Below are 27,867 nucleotides of genomic sequence, written 5' to 3' on the forward strand. Positions count from 1 at the left end.
GGCTGGAGGATGGTATCAATATACTCGGAAATTCTAGTAGAGATTGAATCTATGCCAGATATAATTGGTCTTCCTGGGGGGTTGGTTACATCTTTATGAATTTTAGGTAATAGATAAAAGACCGGTATTTTGGGGTTGTCTATCCACAGATAGTCTGCCTCTTTGTCTGTAAGGATTCCTAAGTTTTTTCCTTTGTCCACATACTGCTTAAAGATTTTTATGGTTTCATTCGTAGGGTTATATGTTAATTTCTGATAGGTCGAGGAATCTGAAAGTATTCTGTCTGCTTCTTTTATGTATGAATCTTTATCCAGAATTACCGTCCCTCCCCCCTTGTCAGCAGGTTTGATCACTAATTGGTCATTATTTTTAATTTCTTTTAAAGCTTTTTTTCCCTTTATCGATAAATTGTGTTTATATTTGTTGATTTTTCCAAATTTCTCTACATCCTTCATTACCATTGTTTCAAAGGTTTGGATTGCATCTGAAATCAGATGTCTTGGAAAGAACTGGGATTTAGCTTTGAGTGATGTGTGAATGTATCCATCATTTTGTTCTTCTTGCACGTTATTTTCTTTGTTATAAAAAAATTTTTTAAGGCATAATTTTCTTTTAAACAAATTCATGTCAACAAAAAAATCGAAAGAATTAAAATCGGCTGTGGGGGCGAATTTAAGACCTTTATTAAAAATGTTTGCCTGTTCTAAAGTTAGGGTTTTATCGGTTAAGTTAAAAATTCCTTCTAAATTGATGTCTTGCCTCTCTTCTCTCTGTGTTGTTTTCCTCTTTCTTCTCTGTCTCCTTCTTCTTCCATTGATCGTTGTCTTTTCCCCTGTATTTCCCATGGTTGTGTGTCGTCTGTCCACTTCCTTCTGTTCTGTATTAAGTCCCTCCGAAAAAACGATGGTGATGGTGGGGTATCTGGGGGGGATGATGTATCAATATTCTCTCTTCTTGATTCTCTATATTGGGAAATTGATCTATCGTGGGATTGGTGAGAGGGTTCTTCCTTGGATCTATCGTGAGATTGGTGAGACGGTTCTCCATTGGAACATTTTTCTTTTTCTTTCCTTTGGGTTCCTTCTTTTACTACATCGCTATATTTTCTAAGATCCTTATTTTTGGTGGTAATCTCGGTGGGTTCGTAATTAGTGCGTTGGTGTCCCCTATGGATTGGTGTACGATTATGTCCTGTTTGGGGTCTGACAGTCTTGTTATAGTAGGTTCTTTTCTGTGGCTGCCATCTATTTTGTTCTCTGTCTGAATATTTCTCTGCTTTATTAGTGTGTGGCGACTTCCTACTATTCTCCCATTTAGTATTCCTATCATCTCTCTCTAATTGATGTTGAGTGGTATGTAGACGTTTGGAATGGGTATTTTTGTCACCTCTCTCTAATTGATGTTGGGTGATATGTGGACGTTGAGAATGGGTATTTTGGTATTGTTTTCTTTGGACATGGGTATTCTGGCGTGTGTTGTTCTTTTTATTGTCCCTTACATTGCCTGTCTCATAATCAATCGTATCTCTTAAATATTTTTTCTTTTTTATTTCTATAATATCTAACTCAATTTTATCTACCTTAGATTGGATTTCTTTTAAGATATTGTTGTAAATTTCTGGACTTGTAGATTCTGCCAGACAATTTTTCCATTTGTTAATTTCTTCATCAAGTTTAGGGAGGGTTTCCTCTCTTCTTGCCACAATGTAACCCATTGTGCTAAATGAGAAACCATCAAGGAGTTTATCCCAACCGGCCATAAAGTGTGGATCTTCCCTATCGAAACTTGGGTCCTTATAGAACCTAAGTCCTCTAGGGGTGATCCGATCTCGAACATATTTTTTAAGGGTTGCAATCTCCCATTTTACCTTCATCTCTTTTATGAGATTTCTCTCTAGGTTGTATCTAGATTTATTCTTGTCGTTATATTGCGGGACAGGATTTTGTCCTATGGTTGTTTCAAAACAAGCATCAATATTGTTTGTGCGATATTCTCTATTATCTAAAAAAGACATTTTAGTGTGATAACCACTTCAAATACTGAGAAGGGAATCGTATATAAAATATACAGTGCTGTACAAAAATTAAAAGAAATACAGTATTACCAGTGGAACACACATATGCTAAAATAAACCAAGAGATTCTCATACACCTTAGTGAGTACCCTTCGCCCTCACAACAAACAGAATATACATACAATATAAGGTGGAGTGTCTTCTTGTTTAAAACGAATTTAAAACAACCTGGAGATAAAGCAAAAAGAACACATAATAGTGCAATATTGTCTAAAATCTCCTATAAACGTCAGGGAAGTATATGAAAATAAACTCACAAGGCAGGAGCCTATAAAATAAGGCTCAATCTTCCAGCGTTGTGGGATTTAGGTTCCCACTCCCTTCTTTCTACTGCCCAGAGGTGATGAATAAGGTGATGTCTTTTCACAGGTGAGTTGAAATAGTAAAAAGTGCTTTATTGAATAAAGTGCACAATAAGTATAAAAAACACAAGACCTTACGATTAAGGGAAATCTTGTAGAGATTGTCTCTGTTAGCAAAACGCGTTTCGCCTCCTATGGAGGCTTCCTCAGTTGCTGTGGGTCCTTGCTGTAAGTTCTCTTTATATGTGGTTTCAATTTCGCGCCCTTTTTCCGGCCTGATGGCCCGTGAGCTTACAGTCTAAAGGCTTCTTCCTTTGTTTACTCTTCTGACCTTACCTGTAAAGGGATCACACCCAGAAACCAGCGGTCCACCACTAAATTAGGAATAATAAAGCTTCCAGCAGGTCTAGAGCCTTACTAGTGTTTCCTGTCATGTAGCCCCATGTAGCCGAAGCACAGCTTAGCGGAAAAGGTGCCTTGACAGGGGTTAGGAGGAAGCGGCTAGGACTGGTGGGTTGTGGGAATAAGGGGTTTGGCTATTTAAATAGGTAGCCATTTTGCAATGTGCACTTTTAATCTCCTACCTGGTGGAGTTTGTCCCGCCCACCCTCCCTGGATTTGTTTTATATGGGGTTATCCCGTTTTGTCACAGCGGCCGGATAGGGAGCTGAGAGAGAGGAAATAGGCTCCCTATGAGGAACGTGAGGAACATGGAGAATTGTGGTCACTGGTGGTTGGTAGGTTTCGAGTCATGGAGGTGGCTCAGAACCTGGTGGGGTAGGGGTATCCGGGTATACCCCTGCCGTGGTTACTTATGGTTGGCACTTAATTTGTTCAGGTTGGAGTAAGGTTAAAAATTGTCATATATATATATATATATATATATATATATATGTGTTAAGTATGTTGGGGTCATTGCCCTTTATTAAAAAGAAGGATACGGATACGAGGGGCGGAAGGTGGGGGCAATGACCCATGTTTATATGTTAATTTATTATTATCATTATTATGATTGTTATTATTAATCATTATTATCGTTATATTATTATATTTGTTTAATAAAGCTGTGGACAATTTTACCCATATACCCTAGTGTCAGCGTGTTATTGGGATAGGTATGTGGGGGGGTTTTGTCCAAGGTTCCGACTGCCCATATGGCGACTATACACCGGTCATGCAATGCCCTAGAACAGGCTCAAAGTACCCTGTCCTGTGACTACACAGCTTAGAATCCTGACTACATTTTGGATCATTTTAGAGATCTATGGATTGGATGAAGCTGTAAAGAAATGTGTTCAAAGCAGAGCAGGGTCTTCAGCAAATGCTTTCTCTACCTCCCAGGTTTAGCTCAGTAACAGTGCTCTAATGCTACACAAACTGCAAGTGTAACTCAATGAGTACCTATTACCACTCAATGCTAGTTATTATTATTATTTTATTATTTATATAGCACCAACAAATTCCGTAGCGCTGTACAATGGCTAGTTCCCTGGTGGTAAGTGTATCTGAACAGAAGGACCTCTCTGCATCATGTACCAACCACCGATGGCCCCCAGAAACCACGTGCATAGCAGGTGTTGGCAGGATGTCAGATTTTAATGTAGCTGATAATAATTGGCTGTCTAAATGTGATTTTATTGAAGGATGACTCTTTAACTTATTCTACAAACCAGATCCTTCCAGGCCATGGCTCAGTGACTCAGTACTGAATATTATAGTACAGGTATATACATTTCAGAATGTGTGCCATGATATGAAACGATTGGGGAAGATCAGGAAACAAAGTGTGACAGCTGATCATCTGCTCAGTAAACACACTGAAGAATGAAATGCCTTTTATATATTAAAATAAAAGCCCTCCCTCTGCACCCCTTACTATTCATTCTCACTAACCCCTCCTTCCTTTTTACAATTGGTTTGTCCAGAAAATAGCAACAACAAAAAAAACAAAAAAAAAAAAAAAAACTAACTTGTTGAGAAAGAGAATCGCTGTTTGAGAACTGGAGACTGGGACTGGTTCCAGTATCTCCCAGAATTAGCACAGAGTATTAACTGCCTCCGTGACTACCGCAGAAAATCCTAAAAATGAGGAGCACATAGACCCTGCTTTCTGTTATAAATCCAAGGCTGCTTCCAGAGGATCCTAACTCATCATTTCATGGTAAGAAATTATACCCCCTTATGATCTCTCCCCAACATGGCAACTAAATAACTCTCTCTCTCCCTTTCACTGTAGAAAAATAACTGTTTCATTCTCTCACAAAGTTAACCCTCTCTAGTCTCACATTAACTAGCTGTCCCCCTTTTAGTCTAATGGTAAGTAATCCAATTTCTGATGAGATGTAATACTAACCTCAGAACCCTCCTACAGTCCTTACTCTTATGATGGTATAATCCTATCCTGCTCTCATAGTAAATAACTAGAACTACCCTGCTCTCATAGTAAATAACTATAACTACCCTGCTCTCATAGTGAATAACTATTCTCCTATCCTTATCTCACGATAAATCCCATTTAACGTCTCATCTTACAGTATATTATTCACTATGGCAGGCTTTACATGCCAGCCACTGTTGATAATGTCTACACATTGCTTGTTAATACAATGTTGCAACCTCAGAACATGCTGCTCAGACACAGCTACAAACTAAAACATGCACATATTACAGACATAACAATGTTAGTATATTAACCCATTTTCCTATTAACCCCTGCAGTGCCAGTATTAGCCTCTCAGTGACCATATCAGACCCTCCCCCCTTCCCTTCCTCTTGTGGTCATGGCATTCCATATATTAACCCCTTCCATGCAGCAAATGGCTAATCATAGCTCTTGGGTAGCCCTGATTTCTTATTTAACCCCATTCAGTGCAAACAGCCACACTTTATGCTTCATGCTGTACAGTCCTACAATTTAACCCAATTCAATATAACCTCTTACCGACCATTCCCAGCCCTATTCTAGACATTACTACTTCCCTCCCCCTTATCTCAGGGTAAACAGCTTTCTCCCCATCCTTATCTCATAGTAAATACCTCTCTCCAAATCTAGAGTTCATGGTAAACAGCTCTCCCCCCTCCTCATCTTTGTGTTACTAGAATGAATACAAGAATTGGTAAATAACCTCTTTTGCCTTATGGGTGGAGGGAGACTTTTTTTTTTTTTTTTTTTTTTAAAGTTCACGTTTCACAGCTGCTCCAATGGGTTTTCTTCATTTCCCACACACAATTATTATTATTATTCATATTCATATTGCGCCAGCAAATTTAGTAGCGCTGTACCATTAATTTAGGCAGAACGTTTCAGTCAGTGGGAACCCCCTTACAGCCTATATTAGTATAAGAAGTGGGGGTGTTAATTGTACCCCCCCCCCCCTTCCTCTCCATAGAGAAAACCAATGTTTTGAGTTTATTGTTTAACTTAAAGGGACACTATAGTCACCTGAACAACTTTAGCTTAATGAAGCAGTTTTGGTGTATAGAACATGCCCCCGCAGCCTCACTGCTCAATCCTCTGCCATTTAGGAGTTAAATCCCTTTGTTTATGAACCCTAGTCACACCTCCCTGCATGTGACTTGCACAGCCTTCCATAAACACTTCCTGTAAAGCGAGTCCTATTTAGGCTTTCTTTATTGCAAGTTATGTTTAATTAAGATTTTCTTATCCCCTGCTATGTTAATAGCTTGCTAGACCCGGCAAGAGCCTCCTGTACGCGATTAAAGTTCAATTTAGAGATTGAGATACAATTATTTAAGGTAAATTACATCCGTTTGAAAGTGAAACCAGTTTTTTTTTTCATGCAGGCTCTGTCAATCATAGCCAGGGGAGGTGTGGCTAGGGCTGCATAAACAGAAACAAAGTGACTTAACTCCTAAATGACAGTGAATTGAGCAGTGAAATTGCAGGGGAATGATCTATACACTGAAACTGTTTTATTTAGTTAAAGTAATTTAGGTGACTATAGTGTTCCTTTAAGAACACCGCTTCAGAAATAAAAGGCAATTATGATGGAAATTTCCGTCATGTGTCCTTAAGGGAGTTAGGGGCAGTTTGACAATTAAAAAATAAAACACATGGTTCTAGTATTGCCAATGCACATAGAGGTCCAAATACTAATAGAATTGAATTTGTATGTTTAATTTTTAAAGGCATTACATTTTGAAGGCGTTATGTTCACATTGCACTAAAAATGAAAAGAGAGGGGGAAAAAAAACAGAGAAAAATAAACATTATTGCCTGAAACGTTTTTACTTTGCAGACTTCTCTTATTAAGGCTGCTGCTGCTGATTCAACAACAACAAAGATGTGGTTGAATATTTTTACAAACAAGCTGGAATTTGATCTAAATTCTGCAGATTTTGTATTTCTTGCAAAAACTGGAACTTGGACTGTCCCTTTAACAAAGCTTAAAAAAAAAAAAAACAACAGGGATATTAGGAAACACCAGTGGTAAAACTAATAATATATTTCTTAGGTTTAGCGAGTACCTTCTTTGATTCTAAATAGCTGGTTTGACATAGATACATTACACTTTCTCTCTTACGTCCAGCATTCTTTCAGAGTTAAACTCTGTGAAAAGCCAGGAAGCGCCTCACGTGGCTGTCAGGAAGACAGTCACTAGAGGCAGTCTTAACCCAATGTTTTACCTTGCAGGGTTAAGGGGGCAGGGACACTGCACCCAGATTAATTTAGGGTCAGGAACACAAACATGTATTCATGACGCTATATTGTTTAACCCACAATTTAGGTGGCTTTCCCCTCCCTTAGCACCCCCCTATAAAAGTTTAAAACTCACCTTATTTCCAGCGGTACGCGGGACTGCCGGCGTTGGCTCCTCCCCCTTTGTGGCATCATCAAAATGGCCGATTTTTAGCCAATCCAATGCTTTCCGTATGGCTAAAATCGGCATTGGGGCAGGGACAAATGCCGTTTTGGCCAATCAGGACCTCCTCATAGAGATGCATTGAATCAATGCATCTCTAGGAGGAAAATTCTGCATCTCCATGCAGAACGTGGAGACCCTGAAAGGCAGGGCTGCTTACTGTGCAGCCCTAAGCCAGGAAGCCCCTCCAGTGGCCATCTAAGAAGTGGCCACTTGGAGGTGTCCCTAGTGGCAATGTAAACACTGCCTTTTCTCTGAAAAGGAAATGTTTACATGAAAATGCCTGAAGGGAGTTATTATAATCACCATAACAACTACATTAAGCTGTAGTTGTTCTGGTGACTCTAGTGTCCATTAAATGAGATGAAGTGGTCTGATTGCCGATGGTGCCCCTTTAATATTTAGTAAGAAGGGTTATCTTCTCATCCTAACAGCCTTTGGTTTTTGTGCCGTGATGCTTCACAGTGCATGGTTTTAGGATTTTGTTAGAATGAACCAAGTTACTAAAAAACGTAGTAACGTCAAGGAGTAGTTTGTCAGCAAAGGAAATATTGCTGTTATAAAGAATAAGTGAAGAACAGGCCAGGCAGGCCTGTTGATGAAGAGGAGCATGAAGACCAGATAATATCCTATCCAAGATTGTCTTAATTAGGTAGCCATCTTGGGCAAATCTTTTCAATGCGACAAGTTAGGGATGGTCAAAATGTAAACCGCCAGCTGTTGGAGAACTACAACTTCCATGATGCTTTGTCAGCTGTAAGGTTGGAAAACCACCACCAGAGTTCTAGTTTACAACAGCTGGAATTTACTTTTTGGCCACCCCTAGTGCTGAGTACCTAACCTGGAAATGAATACTCTGTGCTAATGTTAATACCACAGCAACCTTTTTTAGAAGGTTATAGGGTTTATATATTGGAGCTTAGTAAGGCATTACATTATTACGTATTATTATTATCGCCATTTATATAGCGCCAACAGATTCCGTAGCGCTTTACAATATTATGAGAGGGAGGGAGGGATTTAACTATAAATAGGACAATTACAAGAAAACTTACAGGAATGATAGGTTGGAGAGGGCCCTGCTCAAACGAGCTTACAGTCTATAGGAGGTGGGGTATATGACACATTAGGACAGGATTATATGTTTTAATGTGTTGGGCCACCTCTGGTATTCAGAGCTGGTGCCCGCTTCACCCAGTTTTGGACTTTCTTTGACACAATTCATTATTTTCCAGTGTTCCCTCCTGAGATGTGGAGCTAGGAGGTAAAATTATTTTTTTTTTTTCCAGATGGCCAGAGAAGATGTAAGAGAGGCCAGTTTGTGTCAGCAAACACTAGCTCTGCTATGGAAGAATCTCCTTCTCAAATGGCGCAGGAAGGGGCACACCATCTTGGCAAGTGAACAAAATAACTCACTACGGAATATGGGGTCAAACCAGCTGCTGTGAACTGTAACTCTCATGATCCTGAGCCAGATTTGGCAGTCGGTTTAACTGCCGACAATTTCTCAGGGCCTTTGTAATATGTGTGGAAATGAGAGTCCTCGCTTGGTTTAGTAGTTTTATAGAATCTATTAATATGACATCTGTAATCCTTAATGATTTGTGAATATATATTGATAGAGGATATATATATATTGGTGACCATATGCATGTGCAGTCTATTGCATAAGGGTGTGCACCCTAAAGCACAAACACACACACACCGCATATATATATATACACACACACATACACTGCTGTGTGTGTGAGGGCGCTGTGTGTGTGTGAGTGCGCTGTGTGTGTTTAAGGGTGCTGTGAGTGTGTGTTTCTGTGAGGGTGCTGTGTGTGTATGTGTGCTGCGTGTGTATGTGTAAGGGTGCTGTGTGTGTGTGAGGGTGCTGTTGTGTGTGCTGTGTGTGTATGTGTAAGGGTGCTGTGTGTGTGGGGGTGCTGTATGTGTGAGGGTGCTGTATGTGTGTGTGTGTGAGGGTGCTGTTAGTTTGTGTGTGTGAGGGTGCTGTGCGTGTGAGGGTGCTGTATGTGTGTGAGGGTGCTGTTTGTGTTTATTTGTTTGGAGGGACTGTGGGGGTGGGGGGACCGTTTAGGAAATAGCCTTCTTACCTTTTTTAGGGAGGTGGGACCGTGCTGCTGCCATCCCTGGTGGTCCAGTGGTGAGTGATTGCCGCGGCAACGCTCCAACCTCGCGAGAGGAACCCGGCGGAGCTGCTTGCTAGAGCTCCCTGGGTACTCTCCTGCCTCCCTCCCGGCCTGTGGGCCGGTGAGGGAGATCTTTGATCTCCCTCACCGGCCCATGGAGGCACATAGCGCGAGCCGCAAGGATTAGGGTGTGCCCAGGCACACATGGCACACCCCGTGTGCATGCCTATGTTGGTGACCTGTTTATTATTAAAAAATAATGTCCTTAAAGGGCCAATGTAGGCACTTTAACCTTTTAATCTCATTGACTTTGTTATAGTGCTTGGAGTCCCTGAAACATGCGTTTCTAAGCAGAGGTGCTGCTGTAAAGACCATATTTGTGTACAATATATTAATTACATATATTTTAGTTAATTTAGCGCTAGCACTATTTAATTTGTCTCCCATGTTAAAATTAGTTTGGGACCCCCAATATACTGTGGCGTAGTGGTGGGCTTAACACGATATGGCAATATGGTAGAACAGAATCCTTATATTTGTTTGCTGATATAGGTGATTTTTAGTAGCCTTGTAAAATGTAAAAGTGTGTGTGTGTGTCTTAATTATCCAAAATAGCATATTTAGAAAAAAAAGACCTTCTTGCTGTTTTTTTAGCCATAATTTAGCATATTAGATTTCAGGTGCTCTGAGTTTAGCTCTTGAGCTTAGTCCCAGTGAGCTAAGCCAACCAGGAAGTAATACTACTAGTTGTCTGACTGACAGCTGGGGGAATCGAGGGGTGTGTGTGTGTGGAGGGGGGGGGGGGTTATAAGGTTAATTTATAAAAGTGCAAGTGTCTGTTAAAATCTGTACTTTTTGTAAAAATGAAGAAAGAGGTCTGGAGTGTTTCTTTAAGCGCTATATTAAATATATAGAAGATTTTACACAATCATGCAATGTGTTTTAGCTCAAAGTTTGAAAAAATGCCTGCCCATCAATGTCATGTGGAGCAAATTTTATTATTTTTATTTTTTTCACCAAGATGCTTATTCTGTGGCTATTTTTTTTTTCTTTTTTTTTGTGTGTGTGTGTTTTTTTTTTGGTAAATATTTATTTTTGACCAGTTTCCATTTTTTTTTTCTCACTCAGGAATGGCTGCAAGACCTGGCCTTTGTGTTTCTACTTTTTATTATCGCCATGACTGGTGGGAAAATTGACTCAGACAATTTCGTAGCACCAGCAGAGGTCCTTGGACGTTTAGATGAGATTCACAATCTTAGCATTGGCTATGTGTCGCCCTTTCCTGGCACCAAAAACATAATGGAAAAGGTTTCGAAAAGTATCATCCTACCAGGTAAAGCTAGGCTCTTGCTTGTAGTTGTATGTTGCCTGAAATTTTTCACGAGACCTATGCAGGTCTGGTACTGTCAGCTCTGGAGAACACCTCCTGCCCTGGGGGTGAGGGTATGCTCACAGAGGTTTGTGATTGAACAGAGATTATTAGAAACCGTTTCTATTTTAACCCATTGGACAATTTGTAGTAAATACTATATACAATATATTTTTTCCACAAATTATTGTTTAACTTAAATTTAGCTCAATATGATAATACAACAAGAGGGATTGATATAATGCCATGTTGTGAAGTGTATATTAATGCCATATACAGTGTTTTATTTTGGCGGCAAATTTCAATTTAGTTTCAGTCATAGTCTTTTGACTAAAAAGTCATTTTAGTTTAAATCATGTTTTAGTCATCTGAATTTTTAGTTTCAGCCTAGCTTTGTTTTTTTTTTGTGAATTTCTCTTTATTCAGTATTTCCAATTTTTATAAGAGACCGTCGATGTGGACGCGCAGGTCCAGCATTAATACGTTTCAATGAATACTTAGAAATTTAGCAGGCTCAAAGAGCAACAGTGGTGGCGTGCAAGTCACCAGGTAAAAACAAGAAACATTTCCCAGTCGGACTCGCAGGTCCTATAACGAAGATGTTCGGATAGGCCATTCCCCTTATTTGTTTAGTTGCTATAGCCGTTCTGGGTCACCCATTGTGGCAGGGGTGGGTCTTATCCTGCTTCCAAGTTATTAGCGTGTTGCTCCCTACCGGGTGGGGGAAGTCAGGGTGGTGTCCATGCCCTGTAGGTTCAGACCTAAGGTCTTCCTTGTCAGTGGTGTTATCGTCTGCTATTCTGGTTCGAGTATTGGTTGTTTATTCTGTCGTGGCCGTGTTCAGCCTAGTTTTAGTCGACTAAATCTCCAGTAGATTTTATTCAACATGACTAAAACAGGTTTATTTAAAGCCTCTATCTGTCTCTTTTGCCGCTTCCCCAGCCCCTTTGTGTCTCTTTGTGTCCTCCCAGCCCCTCTAGCTGTCTCTCTGCCAAGCCCTGGTCTGTCTCTTTTGCCCCTTCCCCAGCCCCTCTGTGCCGTGTTAATTTTGGTGGCAAATTTAATTTTAGTTTTAGTCGTATTTTAGTCATCTGTATTGTTTTAGGTTTAGTCTAGTTTTAGTCGACTAAATCTCAAAAATCTTAGTGGACTAAAATTTGACAAAAATTGTTAGTCGACAAAATGAACACTGACCATAAATGCTCACAGTCCCAATACCCTCACTGACATTTGCCCTTGTGCTCTCACCCCAGCTAGTTTGGCACTTCTTCCACCATTGTCCCACCAGTAAAGACAAAAAGGGATTGGAAAACATGTATTTTACAGAGATGGTGCTGCCATAGAGACAAAAATGTATACATAATACAGACTAAGGAAAAGTACACACATAAAAATACAATCTAGAACTTTACAGGGCTTCTTAAATTCACCTAACTATTTCATTTGTCTCCCATGTTGGAACTAGTGTAGGACCTACTGATATTGGGGTACTGTGAAGTAGTGGTGTGAACTGAATCCCCATATTTGTTTGCTGAGATGCTAAGATAGGTGATTTTTAAGTAGCTTAGTAACATTTAAATTTTTTTTTTTTTTTTTTTAAATTCTTTATTTTTGTAGTGCGTATATTAGTCACAGGCATACATATGGTACCCCAACGGCATTCCATATGCAGGTTTCAATACATCAGTTACAGTAGGGGGTCAATAGACAATGCACTTTTTTTGTTATAAAACATGCATGAAAAACAGGCGTATAAAACAGGCTTAGAAGACAGGCATATAAATCAGGCTTAGAAAACAGGCTTATATATCAGGCTTAGAAAAACAGGCTTATAAATCAGGCTTTTAAATCAGGCTTTTAAATCAGACCTATAGGACAGGGAGTGTGTCCAGGGCCGTGAAAGGCAGCAAGGCCATGCATGTCGCGTATTAACAAGTGACTGGTCCCAGAGGGGCAGCAGGAACCTTCAGGTAGTTGCTTAGAAGTGGTTTGTTAGAGGTATTGGGCCTGCAAACTTACAGCGTGCAGTAACAGTGGGTTAAAGTAGAATGAGTGAGAGACTAATAGAGTGTGTCTGACGTGCGAGGTGTGTGGATAAGACAAGAGTGGGGTGTCAGACAGCGTTGGAGTGTGGACAGTGTGATGTTAGAAACTTAAAACAGAAGGCATATAACATAAAATAAAGTTCAAGTGTCAGCATATGGTTGCGGGGTAACCTCGGGCAGTCTCTGATAGGCATTCAACCCACTCCTGACTTCAGGATTCGCTGCGGCACAGCCAGCTGTGCCTCCATATCCCAGCGATTCCATCCGGCACTGATGAGGCAGGATGACTGCAGAGATGTGAGGCTGTGAGACATGGGCATTTTGCTCGGGAGGTGATTCCGCTGGGTGCCCTGCCAAGGTGTAAATTGGTGCGTCGGGCCCCTGGTCCGGCATATGGGCACAGGCGTCGGCCTCGTGGGTTTCAAGCTTGTCCCCTGGCTCCTTGTGGGCAGATGTGGTCTCGACTGTGCTCGTTGTGGGGCAGAGTATGGAGGAGGGTGCCCGTGCAGGAGCCTGGGAGGAGTAGTGTGTTGGGCTGCGGGGTTGCATGCAGTCATCCGTTTCACCCGCTGCTTGCGTTTTATCCGCCGCCCCTCCGCTCCGGAGACCCATAAAGGTCGCTTCTGTTGCCGTCTTCGGTCATTTGGGCGGCCCCGGTTTGGAGTAGCTTGGTCGGCTGACCCGTGAGTGCTGGGGGTATCAAGCACGGCTAGCCTGGCCCAGAAGGCGTCGAACAGGCGGTCTAGCCGCTCCGCCAGAGGGGGCAGAGGTGCAGGGTCCCATGCTTCATCCGCCATGTTGGGTTGTCCTCGTTTTTCGCGGCAGGTAGGCCTCTGTTGGGGCTTCCCTCCTGTGTCACACTCTATGCCGGGATATCCCTCACCGGCAGGGGGGGGATAGAGTGTACTGGGGATACCTCCGGTCCTTGGTGCTGCAATCGGCAGAGGGAGCGGCCGTCTCCCCCATGTCGTTCAGATAGGCCTCGTGCAGGCCGCAGATCTATCCCCAGGTCGTGGCGGTCAGTACCGGCTTAGAGCTTGCTGGCGTTTTGCTGTGTTTGTGGTCCCCCCGTCGCCAGGGTCAGTGCACTAGCTTTTGGGGCCACTTGCTATGGGTCTTGGCAGGCTTCAGGCTTATTGCAGGATTTTTGGCCCGGAGCTCGTCCGCCATGCGACCGCTCAGTTCGGCTGTTGGCTCCGCCCCCTAAATTTTTTTTTTATGTGTGCGCTGTTCCTTAGTCTGTACAGTGTCCCAACAGTGGCACATCTTGTACCTGGCTCTCCAGTTGTCACTTAATATTGTTTTTTCTTACGTTTAGTAAAAAGACATTTGACAATAGGGATGTGCATGGGCAAAAAATTAGGTTTGGTTCGGAAATTCGGGTAAGTAAAAAAATTAGTCTGCTTCAGCAATTCGGACAAATGGCATTCGGTTCAGCGCTTCGGAACTTCGGCACTATGGACATTCGTAAGTGTCCGAATGGCATGAAATTCGTACGAATGTACATTCGGAACAAAACAAATTGCACATGTCTACGTCACATAAATGCAAGCCAACACCCTGACAGCCTGATTTATATACTATCCCATCTCAATGACTCTGTGTGCCTTCATTGGCCAAGTGTCAGTGACAAAATCACCATTAATTGGCTGTCCTCTAACATCAATCACAAAAATTTGCTAATTTCATGGGACAGGGATTAGTGAAACCAGATTGAGCAAGCATTACATTCACAAAAGGAATTAGCTTATTGGTCAAGATTCATGTCATCATTCACATAATTTTCCCTCCCTCTCTGTTGTTTTGCCACTTTTCAGAAATCCGAATCGCTTCAGCACTTCCGAACTTCGGCGCTTCAGGACTTTGGCACTTCAGACATTCATAAGCAACCGAATGTCCGAATGGCATGAAATTCGTACGAATGTACATTCGGAACGAAACGAATCGCACATGTTTATTTGATGACATTAATTTATTTTCATGGTTGGCCTCTGATAGTTGCTGCAATTTTTTTCCCTCTGCTTGCAGGTCTAACTGTAACCCAGTATTCCAGTGAAGAACAGCTGGTGAAAGACATTCAGAATGTGACCTTGGTTGGCGTCATCTTTGAGGATCAATTTAGATATCACATCCGATACATAATTAGCCGTGTACCATCTCCAAATCCCTACATTTCAATTCAGGGTAATGAAAATGTCTTGTTTTGTGTACCTTCGGGGTTTTTTTTTGTTTTGTTGCTGGTTTGTTTTATTCATCCATCAGTGCAATGTCTACCATGATGTATGAGGTGATAAGTGGGCAGTGCATGGGACGTCATTCTGAAGTGAAATCTAGAAAAAAATGTATGTGGCAATATGATATGAAAATGATTGCTGCAAAAACTTGCTGATAACTTGGGATTGGATGACTTGAGACAAGGCGTTAGAGCAGTTAAAGAAAATTAATGTAAATAAAGCTCCGGGGCCTGACAGTATTCACCCATGAGTACTTAAGGCGCTAAGTGGGGAAATAAGTGAACCTCTGTATTTAATCTTTCAAGATTCTTTTGTTTCAGGTATTCTACCAGAGTATTGGAGGAAGGCAGACGTCGTCCCTCTATTTAAAAAGGGTTCAAAATCCTTGCCTGGAAATTATAGACCTGTGAGCTTAACTTCTGTGACTGGGAAAATATTTGAAGGGCTATTAAGGGATAACATTCATTGGGAAGAACTTTGTTATTAGCAATAATCAGCATGGTTTTATGAAATATAGGTGTGTCAAACTAACCTACTTGCATTCTACGAAGAAGTAAGTAGAAGTATAGATTAGGGTGTTGCAGTGAATGTGATCTACTTGGATTTTGCCAAGGCATTTGATACGGTTCCTTACAATAGGTTAGTCTTACAAACTAAAAGAAATTGGTCTAGATGAATATTCTTGTTTATGGGTAGAAAAATGGCTTAAGGATAGAGTACAACAAGTTGTCATTCATGGTAAATTTTCAGGCTGGACAAAAGTGGTAAGTGGTGTCCCTCGGGGTTCTGTTTTGGGACCGCTTCTATTTAACATATTTATGATCTTGAAATAGGCATTGGAAGCCACGTTTCAGTGTTTGTAGATGTCACAAAACTTTGTAATGTATTAAAATGTGAGCAGGTTATTGCTTTGCTGCAGGCATTTATGTATGAAATTATCACAGTGATTTTATATCAACCCTACAGCAGGTACTCCTCTTAAAAAGCCCTCAGGTACTGGGGAGTCCATGGCTCATACGTCAGGACTGAATTTTCACTCACCAGGGCTACATTTCTGCTTGCCGCTGGCTAGTGAGCCCCGGTAGAACTCCCATATACAGTATAGATATAGTGAATAACTTTTTAGATTCTGGGTCCTTCAGAGCCGACTGCGTCCCCTGTAGTTTAGACACTGTTTCTAATGCTGCTTCTCCCGGGTGGAAGTGATGACTGCACTTATTAATAAACACAATATTATCTATAAATTAATGTGTTCAGTATTTGTTGCATACTTCCTCACATTATGTCTGATTTGCAGGTAAATGTAACACCTCCTCTTTATATTGCTTCCCTACTATGTACTGGAGGAATGGGTTCCTGTCCATCCAAGCCAGCATTGACTCTGCTATTATTGAAGTAAGTAAAGATGCAGTTTTATTTAGAGATTGTGATCATGGAGTTACCATGACAATGATATGACATATAATACACCCCCTCTCCCCTCCCCCCAATGAATTACACAGGCACAGGAGTGACTAGAGAGGTTGTAGTATTTATGTATTAGAAAAATGCTGTAACAAAAAATTTGCGATTCCAATGTCAATTATCAGCTTAGTGAATGTACAGCCAAAATGTATGAAATATTTGTGCCAGGATAGCGTCTTGCTTTGTAGCGTCCTAGGCTTTAGTGTTGAGCTGCTATAAAAATGTTGCATCCATTTTTTTTGCTATTTACATTTCCTAGTCATTTGTTTTAAGGATGTTTGTATTTGAGGATAGAATTAGCCTGGAATTGTCTTGGATTGAACTAGATACAGAGCGTGCAGTAATGGTGTAGAGCCCGGTTTCCAAAATTCGAGGGTCGCAACTCCACAGGTGGGTCGCCGGCTGATTTTTATTGGGTCGCGCTGATCCACGCCGGGGACTCGGGAGACTGTCAAACACCAAGAGGGGTCCCAGCGGCTTGCAAAAAGTGCTGCTGGGTCCACCCCCTCTGTAACAGAGATAAAGCCCTGCGCATCCTCCGGTCTGCAGCTCCGCTTCCGCCGGAAGTAAATGTCAGTGAGCTCTAGAACTGCTTGCCATGGTGTGCCAATTGTATGCATCTAGAATTGCTTGCCATGGTGTGCCAATTTTAGGCATCTAGAATTGCTTGCCATGGTGTGCCAATTTTATGTATCTAAAGCTGCCAGGATATGGCAGTTTTATGCATCTAAAAACGATTGCCATGGTGTGCCTATTTTATGCCTCTAAAGCTGATTGCCACGGTGTGTCAAATGTATGCCTCTAAAACTGCTTGCCATGGTGTGCCAATTTTATGCATCTAAAGCTGCCAGGATATGGCAATTGTATGCATCTAAAAATGATTGCCATGGTGTGCCAATTTTATTCCTCTAAAGCTAATTTCCATGGTGTGCCAGTTGTATGCCTCTAAAACCAATTGCCATGATGTGCCAATTTTATGTATCTAAAACGGATTGCCTTGCTGTCAATGTATGCCTCTAAAGCCGATTGTCATGGTGTGCCAATTTTTTGCCTCTAAAGCTGCCATGGTGTGCCAAGTTTATTCATTGAATATATAAAAAGCAAGTGGGTCTCGAAAAATTATCGTTTTCAAAAGTGGGTCTCGGCCCAAAAAAGTTTGTGAAGCCCTGGTCTAGGGTAAAATCTAGGGTAAAATCGGACAGACTGAGGGAATACATGAGCAAAATGTGGTATTTTGAGAAAAAGTTAGCAGGTAGATTGACGCAACTGGGTAGAGGGCAAAAAGGCAGCAGCGGACACTCTTAGTGCAAGGGTTGTTAATACTTACTGTCTGTTGTAGTTACATCTTTTTGGAATGGTATGCATGCAGTTTTGTACATCCGATTGCGTTTCATACACTGTGACTATGGCCTTAGTTTAATATTGTTGGATAAGCTTTCAAAATGACTTTATAAAAATATAAAAATATCATATATAACAAAATATGTAAATATATATAAAACACATTTTAAAATATTCAAAAATTTAAAGGAACACTATAGAGTCAGGAATGCTAACCTGTTTTCCTGGTCCTATAGTGTTAAAAAAACAAAACTGTTAGCCCCTCACCGCTCCAATGTGCCTCCTTGGAAGACATCATCAAAACTGACTGACAATTATTATTATATTATTTCTATAGCGCCAACAAATTCCATAGCGCTGTACAATGGCCATAGGAAAGCATTGGATTGGCTGAGATTGTCAATTCTGATTATCTCAGCCAAGGAGGCATGGCAGTGGGTGGGGCCAAATGTCCCGCTTGCCAATCAGCATCTCCTCCTAGAGATGCATTTAATCCATGCATTTCTATGGGGAAAGTTCAACATCAATATGCAGAGCGTACAGATGCTGGACGTCATTTGGGGTGACCACTGGAGGTGTTCCTAGGAAGTAATGTAAACACTGCCTATTCTCTGAAAAGGCCGTGTTTACAGCAAAATGCCTGCAAAGACATGCTGTAGACACCAGAACAACTACATTAAGCTGCAGTTGTTCTGGTGACTATAGTGTCCCTTTAAATTTTTTTAATTTACATAAACCATTCTAACAGTTTATCCAGAATTATTAAATCGTTTGGAAACCGTATCCAACAATATTGTTGAAAACCCATGTTCGAATCCCGATCAAGCAAACCTTACCAGAAAGTGTCCTTGGGTAAAACATTATATATATATATATCTACCACAGATTGTAAGCTCATCTCGGTACAGCGTTTCTCACTCCTTTCTTTAATTGTATAGCACTGCAGAATATGTTGCCGCTATTAAATACTATTACTACTTGTTCCCAGGTCACCACCAATCATTCTGTGTGGCAAAGTATGGCTTCCACGGTGGCCGTGAAAATGATATCTCCTATATATTCACAGAGAACAAACTTGCACAAAGGTTCATTCATCTTTGCCATGTGCATCAGTTACATCTCCATGACCTACCTCCTCTCGCTTTACGTAACTAGAGAGAGAGGCGAAATGCGTGAGATCATGAAGATGATGAGGTTAAAGGATTTGGCATTTTGGTGAGTAGTTTATTTGTTGTTTTTTGTTTATTGGTTCTTATTACTTGCCAGGTACCTTCTGTGCCACTGGTTGTTCTTTACCTTAACCTTATGGGTGATGAAAAAAGTGGCCACTTCTAGTATGAATTTAGTCGCAGCTTGTCATACCTCCGGCTGTTGCGTGGCACTTGCAGGCTTTGGAGGGAGCCGGGTGGCAGCCTCGATGTCCCAGGTCTTGCACCTCTCTGGTTGGGTTGAATGAAGCGCGTTTGGTCACCTCCAAGTTGGAGGACGTGCACGGTTTCTCTGCTCCATGCTGCACGTAGATGATCTTGAAAGGTTGCCGGATCACCATGGCAACCTCACTCCGCCTACAGGAGTCCTTAAAGTTACAAGACCCTGTAATTTCAAGTCTATTTATAACAAACGTTTAATAGGTCATATTAGTGTGGCACATCATCTCCCCCTCTCAAGTCACACCCCTTTTTGTGATTTGGTGCAGGGTGATGATGCTGTCCAATAATATTGAAGTAGTCCCTATAAATACTTCACTTTTTTCTTAGGATCATTGCCCTGTCGTGGTTTATTATTTCCCGAAAGTGCGTACTGATTTCTGGTTGTTTCTTGTTACTGACCCGGCTTTGTATTGACCATTCTGCTATTCTGATTCCTTGACCCCTGCTTGCTTAATTGTTTTTTGAGTACCTCTTGAATCCTTAACGTTGGTTTATATACTGACTCTGTATTTTTGCATATGTAGGGCACACACTAAGCCCGGCCACGGTTCAGTATACCTATCTCGCTCTTTCTTTTAATTCTAGCTATTGTTTCCCTATTTTCTGTATGTAGGGGTTACCCCATCCTGACAATGTGATAGAGCCATGGACCCTACAGTTCGCTAACAATTAAACTCACTTGAAAGAAAATGGACTAGTTTGTTACAGACTATACTAAATAGGACTGACTGTCTCCAACAGGAGCCACAGTCAGGTTCCACTAGTAGCGTCCCGATTCTGCTCATTCAGAATTGCCCAGTCATTCTATACATCTTACTCCTCCTAGATATAGGAGAGATCCAGGACATTGCAGAGTTTTCCTAATTAGGTAGGGGTTCATTTTGAATTGTCACCCAGAATCTTTTCCTCCGATAGAGCTAAGATAGCCATCATCATGAGCCTTCTAATTGACAAAGCCTGGAATAACCCTTTGTGGGAGAACAAGAATCCCATTGTATACAATTTCCCTGAGTTTTTCCCTTCTTTTAAAAGAGTGTTTGATCCTCCTGGAAGAGAAAAAAAGTGCTGGCAAAGCACTCATGAGGATCAATGCACGAATACTGCCTTTACTGCCTTGATGCATTATAAGTTAGGAAGCTATCTGACCAGTTGGAGGAACTGATTTAATATACTTCTCATGTTGATAAGAGAATGAGGCAGAGTAGTCAGACCAGAAATGTTTACAGATTAGCTCACAGGTTTAGCAACCCTGCGCAATTTGCTTTACCAGCACCAGAACCGATGCAGTTAGGTTCCATGAGGTTATCTGAGGAGAAGAAATCATATAAAAGAAAAGAGGCGTTATGTCTTTACTGTGGGAAAAAAGGACACCTCAGGAAAGACTGCCCAAATAGTCCAGAAAACTCTCACACCTAAGTACGATTAAGGGACCGGCCTTGGGTGTTATGATGTTGTCACCTAAAAAGCCCCACACATGCTTTCTTCTGCCAATCACCTTGACTTGGAGTTCTTATGCCACTCATACTCAGGCCTTGCTAGACTGCTAAGAGTTTCATCGATTTAGCTTTCTTCACCCGGCCAAACATACCCCTTAAAGGATCACTATAGGGTCAGGAACACAAACATGTATTCCTGACCCTATAGTGTTAACACCATCTAGCCCCCCAGGGCCCTTCATGCCTCCATAAATATAGTAAAAATCTTACTGTATTCAAGCCTGAAGCTGCATGCTGTTAGACTCAGAAAAACAAGCAGTCTGCTGACATGTGGTAGCCTGATCCAATCACAATGCTTCCCCATAGGATTGGCTGAGACTGACAAAGAGGCAGATCAGGGGCAGAGCCAGCATGATTCAAACACAGCCCTGGCCAATCAGCATCTCCTCATAGAGATGAATTGAATCAATGAATCTCTATGAGGAAAGTTCAGTGTCTGCATGCAGAGGGAGGAGATACTAAATCACAGGATGCTGTGCACAGTGCTGCCCTGTGCTCTGCTGACAGCAGATCTGAGTGGATGGAGGCATATTATGCCTCCATCAACTCCGAAGTCCTTCTGGTTCACTCTGAGTGACTGCAATTGGAGGTGTTCATAGCTTTCAATATAAACAGGATAAAAAAGTAAAAAACATTTTAGCTTAAAGGACCACTCTAGTGACCAGGAAAACACACTCGTTTTCCTGGCGCTAGAGTGCCCTGAGGGTGCCCTCACCCTCAGGGACCCACTCCCGCCGGATTCTGGGGGGAGGAAGGGGTTAAACTTACCTCTTTCTCCAGCGCCGGGCGGGGAGCTTTCCTCCTCCTCTCCTTCTTCCTTGCGACGTCATCGGCTGAATGCGCATGCGCGGCAGGAGCCGCGCTCGCATTCAGCCGGTCGCATAGGAAAGCATTTACAATGCTTTCCTATGGACGCTTGCGTGCTCTCACTGTGATTTTCACAGTGAGAAGCACGCAAGCGCCTCTAGCGGCTGTCAATGAGACAGCCACTAGAGGTTTTGGAGGCTGGATTAACCCTCAGTATAAACATAGCAGTTTCTCTGAAACTGCTATGTTTATAAAAAAAGGGTTAATCCTAGAGGGACCTGGCACCCAGACCACCTCATTAAGCTGAAGTGGTCTGGGTGCCTAGAGTGGTCCATTAACATCAGGGCGCCAGGATGGATGCGCCAGGTCACCTTCTGGACCCCCGGCGCGGCGTGCGGATGAATTGGATTCCGAGGTGGCGAGGGAGCTCTGATCTCTCTGATCTGCTCCCTTGCGCGCCTTTTGCTGATGCCGCGGGAGCCGGAATATGACGTAATATTCCGGCTCCCGCGGCATCAGTAAACAGCCTGCGAGGGAGCAGATCAGAGAGATCAGAGCTCCCTCGCCACCTCGGAATCCAATTCAGCCGCACGCCTCCCAGCAGCCCCACTGGACCACCAATGAGAGAACCACGCCAGCTCTCCAGGTAGGGAGGCTGGGTGGGAAATTTAAATTAAATTTATATTATTAATTACTGTGAGTGTGTGTGTCTGTGTGTGTGAGTTTGTGTGTGTCTGTGTGTGTGTGTCTGTCAGTGTGTGTGTGTGAGTGAGTGTGTCTGTCAGTGTATGTGTGTCTGTCAGTGTGTGTGTGTGTATGTCAGTGAGTGTGTCTGTGTGTGTATGTCAGTGAGTGTGTCTGTCAGTGTGTGTGTGTGTGTGTGTGTGTGTGTGTGTGCATGTGGGTATGTGTGCCTGTCAGTGTGTGAGTATGTATGTGTGTGTGTGTGTGTCTGTCAGTGTGTGTTTGTCAATGAGTCTGTCAGTGTTTGTGTGTGTGTGTGTGAGTATGTGTGTCTGTGAGTTTGTGTCTGTCAGTGTGTGTGTGTGTGTGTGTGTGAATGTGAGTATGTGAGTATGTGTGCCTGTCAGTGTGTGTGTGAGTATGTAAGTGTGTGTGTGTGTGTGTCTGTCAGTGTGTGTTTGTCAATGAGTCTGTCAGTGTTTGTGTGAGTATGTGTGTCTGTGAGTTTGTGTGTGTCTGTCAGTGTGTGTGTGCATGTGAGTATGTGTGCCTGTCAGTGTGTGTGAGTATGTATGTGTGTGTGTGTGTCTGTCAGTGTGTGTTTGTCAATGAGTCTGTCAGTGTTTGTGTGTCTGTCAGTGTGCATGTGTGTGTCTGTCAATGAATGAGTGTGTCAGATAAGTGAGTCTGGCTGTCAGGGAGGTCTGTGTGTAGTGTGGCCCCTGACTGTAGTGTGGCCAAGCGGAGTGTACCGTGTTACAGGAACTTCTGTTTCCTGTACCTGGCAGGACTGACAGGAAAAGCTCACTCTACCGGGATTCGCTCCGCTCAGCCACGCTACAAGAAAGGTAGGAGGCACACCAGGAAGAGGAGGGGACCACTATGGGGGTGGGTGGCGCACCACGGGACAGGGAGATGAGGGGAGAGATACCCTAAGGTACAGGAAAAGGAGGGGGGGGAGGAACACTAAGCGACAGGGAACAGAGGGGGGAGGGGAGAGGAACACTAAGGGACAGGGAAAGGAGGGGAACATTAAGGGATGGGGAGAAGGGCTGTATGTGAAAGAAACACACAGCGGGGCTTGAGAAGGAAAAAGACACAAATGCAGGGATGTATTAGCCGCGAGGCAAACAAGGCATTTGCCTTGGGCGGCATTTTCCAGGGGGCGGCAAAAAAAGCCGCCCCCAAACGCCCAGGGCAAATGTCTTGTTAGCCTTGCGGCTAACAGACATGCCGGATGGGCTGGCTGTTAGGTGCGGGCGGCAGTGGCGAGGGAGCACTTTCCCCTGAGCTCTCAGCTCAGCTCCCTCGTGCGCCGTCCGCAGAGTGAGGCTGGGAGCCGGAATATGATGTCATATTCTGGCTCCGCCTCCCAGCCTCACTCTGCGGGCTGCGCGCGAGGGAGCTGAGCAGAGAGCTCAGGGGAAAGTGCTCCCTCGCCACTGCCGCCCGCGCCTAACAGCCAGCCAAGCAGCCCGACCAGCAACACCAGAAAGAGAGAGAACCCTCCCCCCCCCAGCATTCCTAAAGGCAAGGAGGCTGGGGGGGTTGTTAAATAAATAAAAAAAAGTGAGTGTTAATGTGAGTGAGTGTGTTTGTCTGCTAGTGTGTGTCTCTTAGTGTGTGTGTCTGTCTTAGTGTGTGTCTGTTAGTGTGTGTCTGTCTGTTAGTCTGTCTCTTAGTGTCTCTCTTAGTGTTAGTGTCTGTCTCTTAGTGTTAGTGTCTGTCTCTTAGTGTCTGTCTCTTAGTGTGCGTCTGTTGGTGTGCGTCTGTCTCTGTGCGTCTGTCTCTGTGCGTCTGTCTCTGTGCGTCTGTCTCTGTGCGTCTGTCTCTGTGAGTGTGTTAGTGAGTGTGAGTGTGTTAGTGAGTGTGAGTGAATGAGTGTTTCTGTCAGTGAATGAGTGTTTCTGTCAGTGAATGAGTGTTTCTGTCAGTGAATGAGTGTGTGTGTGTGTGTATTTAGAATGTGGGGCAGGGTGGAAGGGTTGGGTGGGGGTGGCGCGTGGAAGGGTTGGTTGGGGATGGGGGGGGGGGGGGCGCCTGAGTTTTGTCCTGCCTAGGGCAGCACAAAACCAGAATACACCACTGCACAAATGGGCTGGGAGAAAAGGAGTCACACAAAGGGGCTGGGAGGAGTAAGACACACAAAATGTGGGAGGATGTAAGAGTCATACAAAGAGGAGAGATAGGAGACACACAAAGGCAAAAATAGGAGATAAAATACACTAAAGGAAGTCAGATATTTAAAAGACGGGATAAGAAACACAAAAGGGAGATTAAGAGGCACACAGGTGAAGATGTTTTTGGGGGGGCGGAAAAATGCATCTTCGCCTATGTACCCAAAATTCTTTGCACCGGCCCTGCTTAACATGTATAGCTTGGAGGAAAGACGAGATAGGGAAGATATTATAGAAACATTTAAATACATAAAGGGAATCAACACTATAAATGAGGCGAGTATATATAAAAGAAGAAAAACTACCACAACAAGAGGACATAGTCTTAAATTAGAGGGGCAAAGGTTAAAAATAATATCAGGTAGTATTACTTTACTGAGAGGGTAGTGGATGCAAGTGAATAGCATTCCAGCTGAAGTGGTAGAGGTTAACACAGTGAGTGAGTTTAACGATGCATGTGGTAGGCATAATGCTATCCTAGCTATAAAATAAGGCCAGGGACTAATAAAAGTATTTAGAAAATTGGGCAGACTAGATGGAATGAATGGTTCTTATCTGCCGTCACATTCTATGAGACAGATGACTTGAAGCTGCAGATGGGCTTATTACGTCAAGAACAAGTAGTGTTTAGGGTTATTTTCTCTCGGTCTACTCTTATAGTGCTTGGGTTTTCATGGTTATGTAAACATAACCCTGCTATCAATTGGCAAAAGATGGAAATTATCTCATGGGGGTCAGCATGCAGGGCGACTCTTCTAAATAGAGTCATACCTGTTCATACCCTTAATGTACCCACCACTGCTCCTCTGTCTACTAGTATACCTACACAATATACTGATCATAGAGAGGTGCTTGATAAAAAAAGAGGCAGAGAAGCTGCCATCCCATCGGTCATATGACTGTGCCATTGATTTGTTACCTGGCTCTATGCCTCTTAAGGGTAGAATCTATCCTCTATCTCCTCAGGAGAACAATGTGATGTCGGTACATATCCAGGAATCTCTGGCCAAAGGCTTCATTAGAAGGTCCTCGTCCCTTGCTGGGGCAGGCTTTTTTCTTTGTATCCAAGAAAGAGGCCCTGCATTGACTACAGAGGTTAAAACCACATCACAGTGAAGAATGTTTGGCTTATGTAATGTTCTGTTCATCTTCCAAGATCTTATAAATTATGTACTGAGAGATTATTTAAACAGTTTTGTCCTTGTGTATCTAGATGATATACTCATACACTCTCCAGATATTAAAACACATCATATACACGTCCAAAGGGTGTTACAAAGGCTCCTTGAAAACGGTTTAACTTGAATAATGTGTATTTGACCAGGTGAAAGTACAATTTCTGTGTTACATCATTAACTCCAAAGGGTTACAAATGGACCCTGAGAAGGTGTCACCTATTCTTGAGTTGCCCTTGCCTCAGGGTCCTAAAGCTATCCAAAGATTTATTGGCTTTGCCAATTACCATAGAAGGTTAATTCAGAACTTTTCCTTGATTATAGCCCCTATCACTGCCTTAAGAAAAACGGTGTCACCAAAGTATGGAACCATGAAGCCCTTCAGGCTTTTGAGGTTCTTAAATGTTCTTGTTCTGACTCATCCCAATCAATTCTACACATTTGTCATGGAAATAGATGCATCTGAGTTAGGAGTAGGTGCTATTCTATCCCAAAAGGAAAACCCAGAGAAAGCCTTTCATCTTTGTGTTTTACTTCTCTCGGAAACTGTCTTCAGCCGACAAAAATTAAGATATAGGCAAAAGGGAACTACTGGCAATAATACTGGCCTTGAAAGAGTGGAGGCATCTCTTCGAAGGCTCACAAACACCAGTGATGATCCTCACTGATCATAAAAACCTCTCCTACTTCAGAGATGCCAAAAGGCTAAACCCCAGACATTATGAACACACTCTCTGATAAAGAAACAGGAAACCACGACAAGGCAAAGCCCAAGAGGCTAAAAGAGCTACATACAGTGAAGGGGAAAAGTATTTCATCACCTGCTGATTTTGAACGTTTGCCCACTGACAAAGAAATTATCAGTCTATAATTTTAATGGTGGGTGTATTTTAACAGTGAGAGACAGAATAACAAAAAAAAAAAAAAAACAGAAAAACGCATGTCAAAAAAGTTATAAATTGATTTCCGTGTCAATGAGTGAAATAAGCTGCTCAGTCACTAGTAGTTTTAAATTGTAGATTATGCTAGCTTTAGTGTACCTATAATCTTAATTTTATTAATGACAGGAGGCGAGTATTTGCTTAAGTCTCTCTTTACTAGAACTCCACAGCAGCACAGAAAAAACAACCAATCAAAAAAAAGTTAGGTACTATAAAACTCCCCTCCCCATGCATCATTTCCTCTTTCAAGCTGCGACAAAACAGAATAAAAGGCAGAGAACATCATGGGGAAGAAACAAAGTCCTAGATACGATGAATATAACGATGTCCACCATCCGAGAGTAACCGTCAAACTAGATAGTGTTGATGGACTGTAAACTGAAACGAGAGAAAAACAGAATCGAACAGGTTGATTATCCAATTAAATGTACTCAGAATAAACATGTAGGTACCCAATGTAGCAACCAAAATTAACCTTAATATGTAGATATCCCAACCCTACTTATGAAAAGAAACACAGACATAATGAACAAGCGACAGGTATTGCAGGAAATATCAGAGTAATCCTAATTGGACCTTCCAAGTTCGATAATTGACAGTAGACGTATAAAAGAAAATGCCAGCCGACGAAGCATCTCAATTACGGAAAAAAGTACCATCCGCTGGTAAATCCATTGTATGTGGTTGCGACTTGTTTCCTAGCAGCCGGTCCATGAGCTGGCAAGCTGACCTATCAGCCACCTTCCTGTAGTTTTAATATCAAAGGTCAAGTTCGGACTTGGGGACGCGAGAAGAAACTGTCACCGTCTCAACTCATGATCCGTAAGGCGGTTCCTCCGATCGTGCCAGGGATATTCGGCGATGCGGTCTTGCAGGTAGATCTCCAATTTCAAGGAATGCGCCCAAGTCCACTACCAAAATCGTATTAGAAACCGAGGAGGAACTTTCGTTCCTTCCTGTCCTACCCGGTGATATGTCTCATCCGAGAATAATTTCATAATGCAGGCAAGAGCGTGGCCAAACTAGCCGTATTCTAAGTGATTCTAAGATTCCAAATGGACTGAGTAAACCTTGGACGCAGTAGAGAAAGACTCCAAAGGACGTCCATTCAGGGTTCCGAACTGAACTTGTGTGGAAGGACGGTGGTCGACTATACTGGGAATAGCGAATCCTGGAAACCTTCAAAGGAAGGGAAAAGCCAACCGGAACGCAGATTTCCATCCAGCAATGCCCTCGTCAAAGAGTGAAAGATGTCTGTAGGAGTCGGGGTACACCAGGTACCTCCGTAAAGTCTCATAGATCCCCTC

At 42.6% G+C, this 27,867-nt stretch overlaps 1 protein-coding gene across 2 annotated transcripts in view; it reads left to right on the top strand.

Moving 5' to 3' along the window:
- The window catches only part of LOC134611849 (ABC-type organic anion transporter ABCA8-like), a 224,764-nt gene that overhangs the window by 93,174 nt on the left and 103,723 nt on the right, over positions 1-27,867 (top strand). Inside the window, exons 1-6 of one of the 2 annotated variants that reach the window (XM_063456114.1) lie at positions 4,335-4,537; positions 8,549-8,649; positions 10,522-10,730; positions 14,840-14,995; positions 16,343-16,440; positions 18,839-19,065. In XM_063456114.1, coding sequence (XP_063312184.1) covers positions 4,535-4,537; positions 8,549-8,649; positions 10,522-10,730; positions 14,840-14,995; positions 16,343-16,440; positions 18,839-19,065 — 794 coding nt within the window. In that variant the 5' untranslated portion in view covers positions 4,335-4,534. Of the gene's footprint in view, positions 1-4,334; positions 4,538-8,548; positions 8,650-10,521; positions 10,731-14,839; positions 14,996-16,342; positions 16,441-18,838; positions 19,066-27,867 lie in introns of those variants that run through there. The other variant, XM_063456115.1, reaches the window with a different exon arrangement.

This window comes from Pelobates fuscus, chromosome 5, assembly GCF_036172605.1.
Source record: "Pelobates fuscus isolate aPelFus1 chromosome 5, aPelFus1.pri, whole genome shotgun sequence".
NCBI lineage: Eukaryota > Metazoa > Chordata > Amphibia > Anura > Pelobatidae > Pelobates > Pelobates fuscus.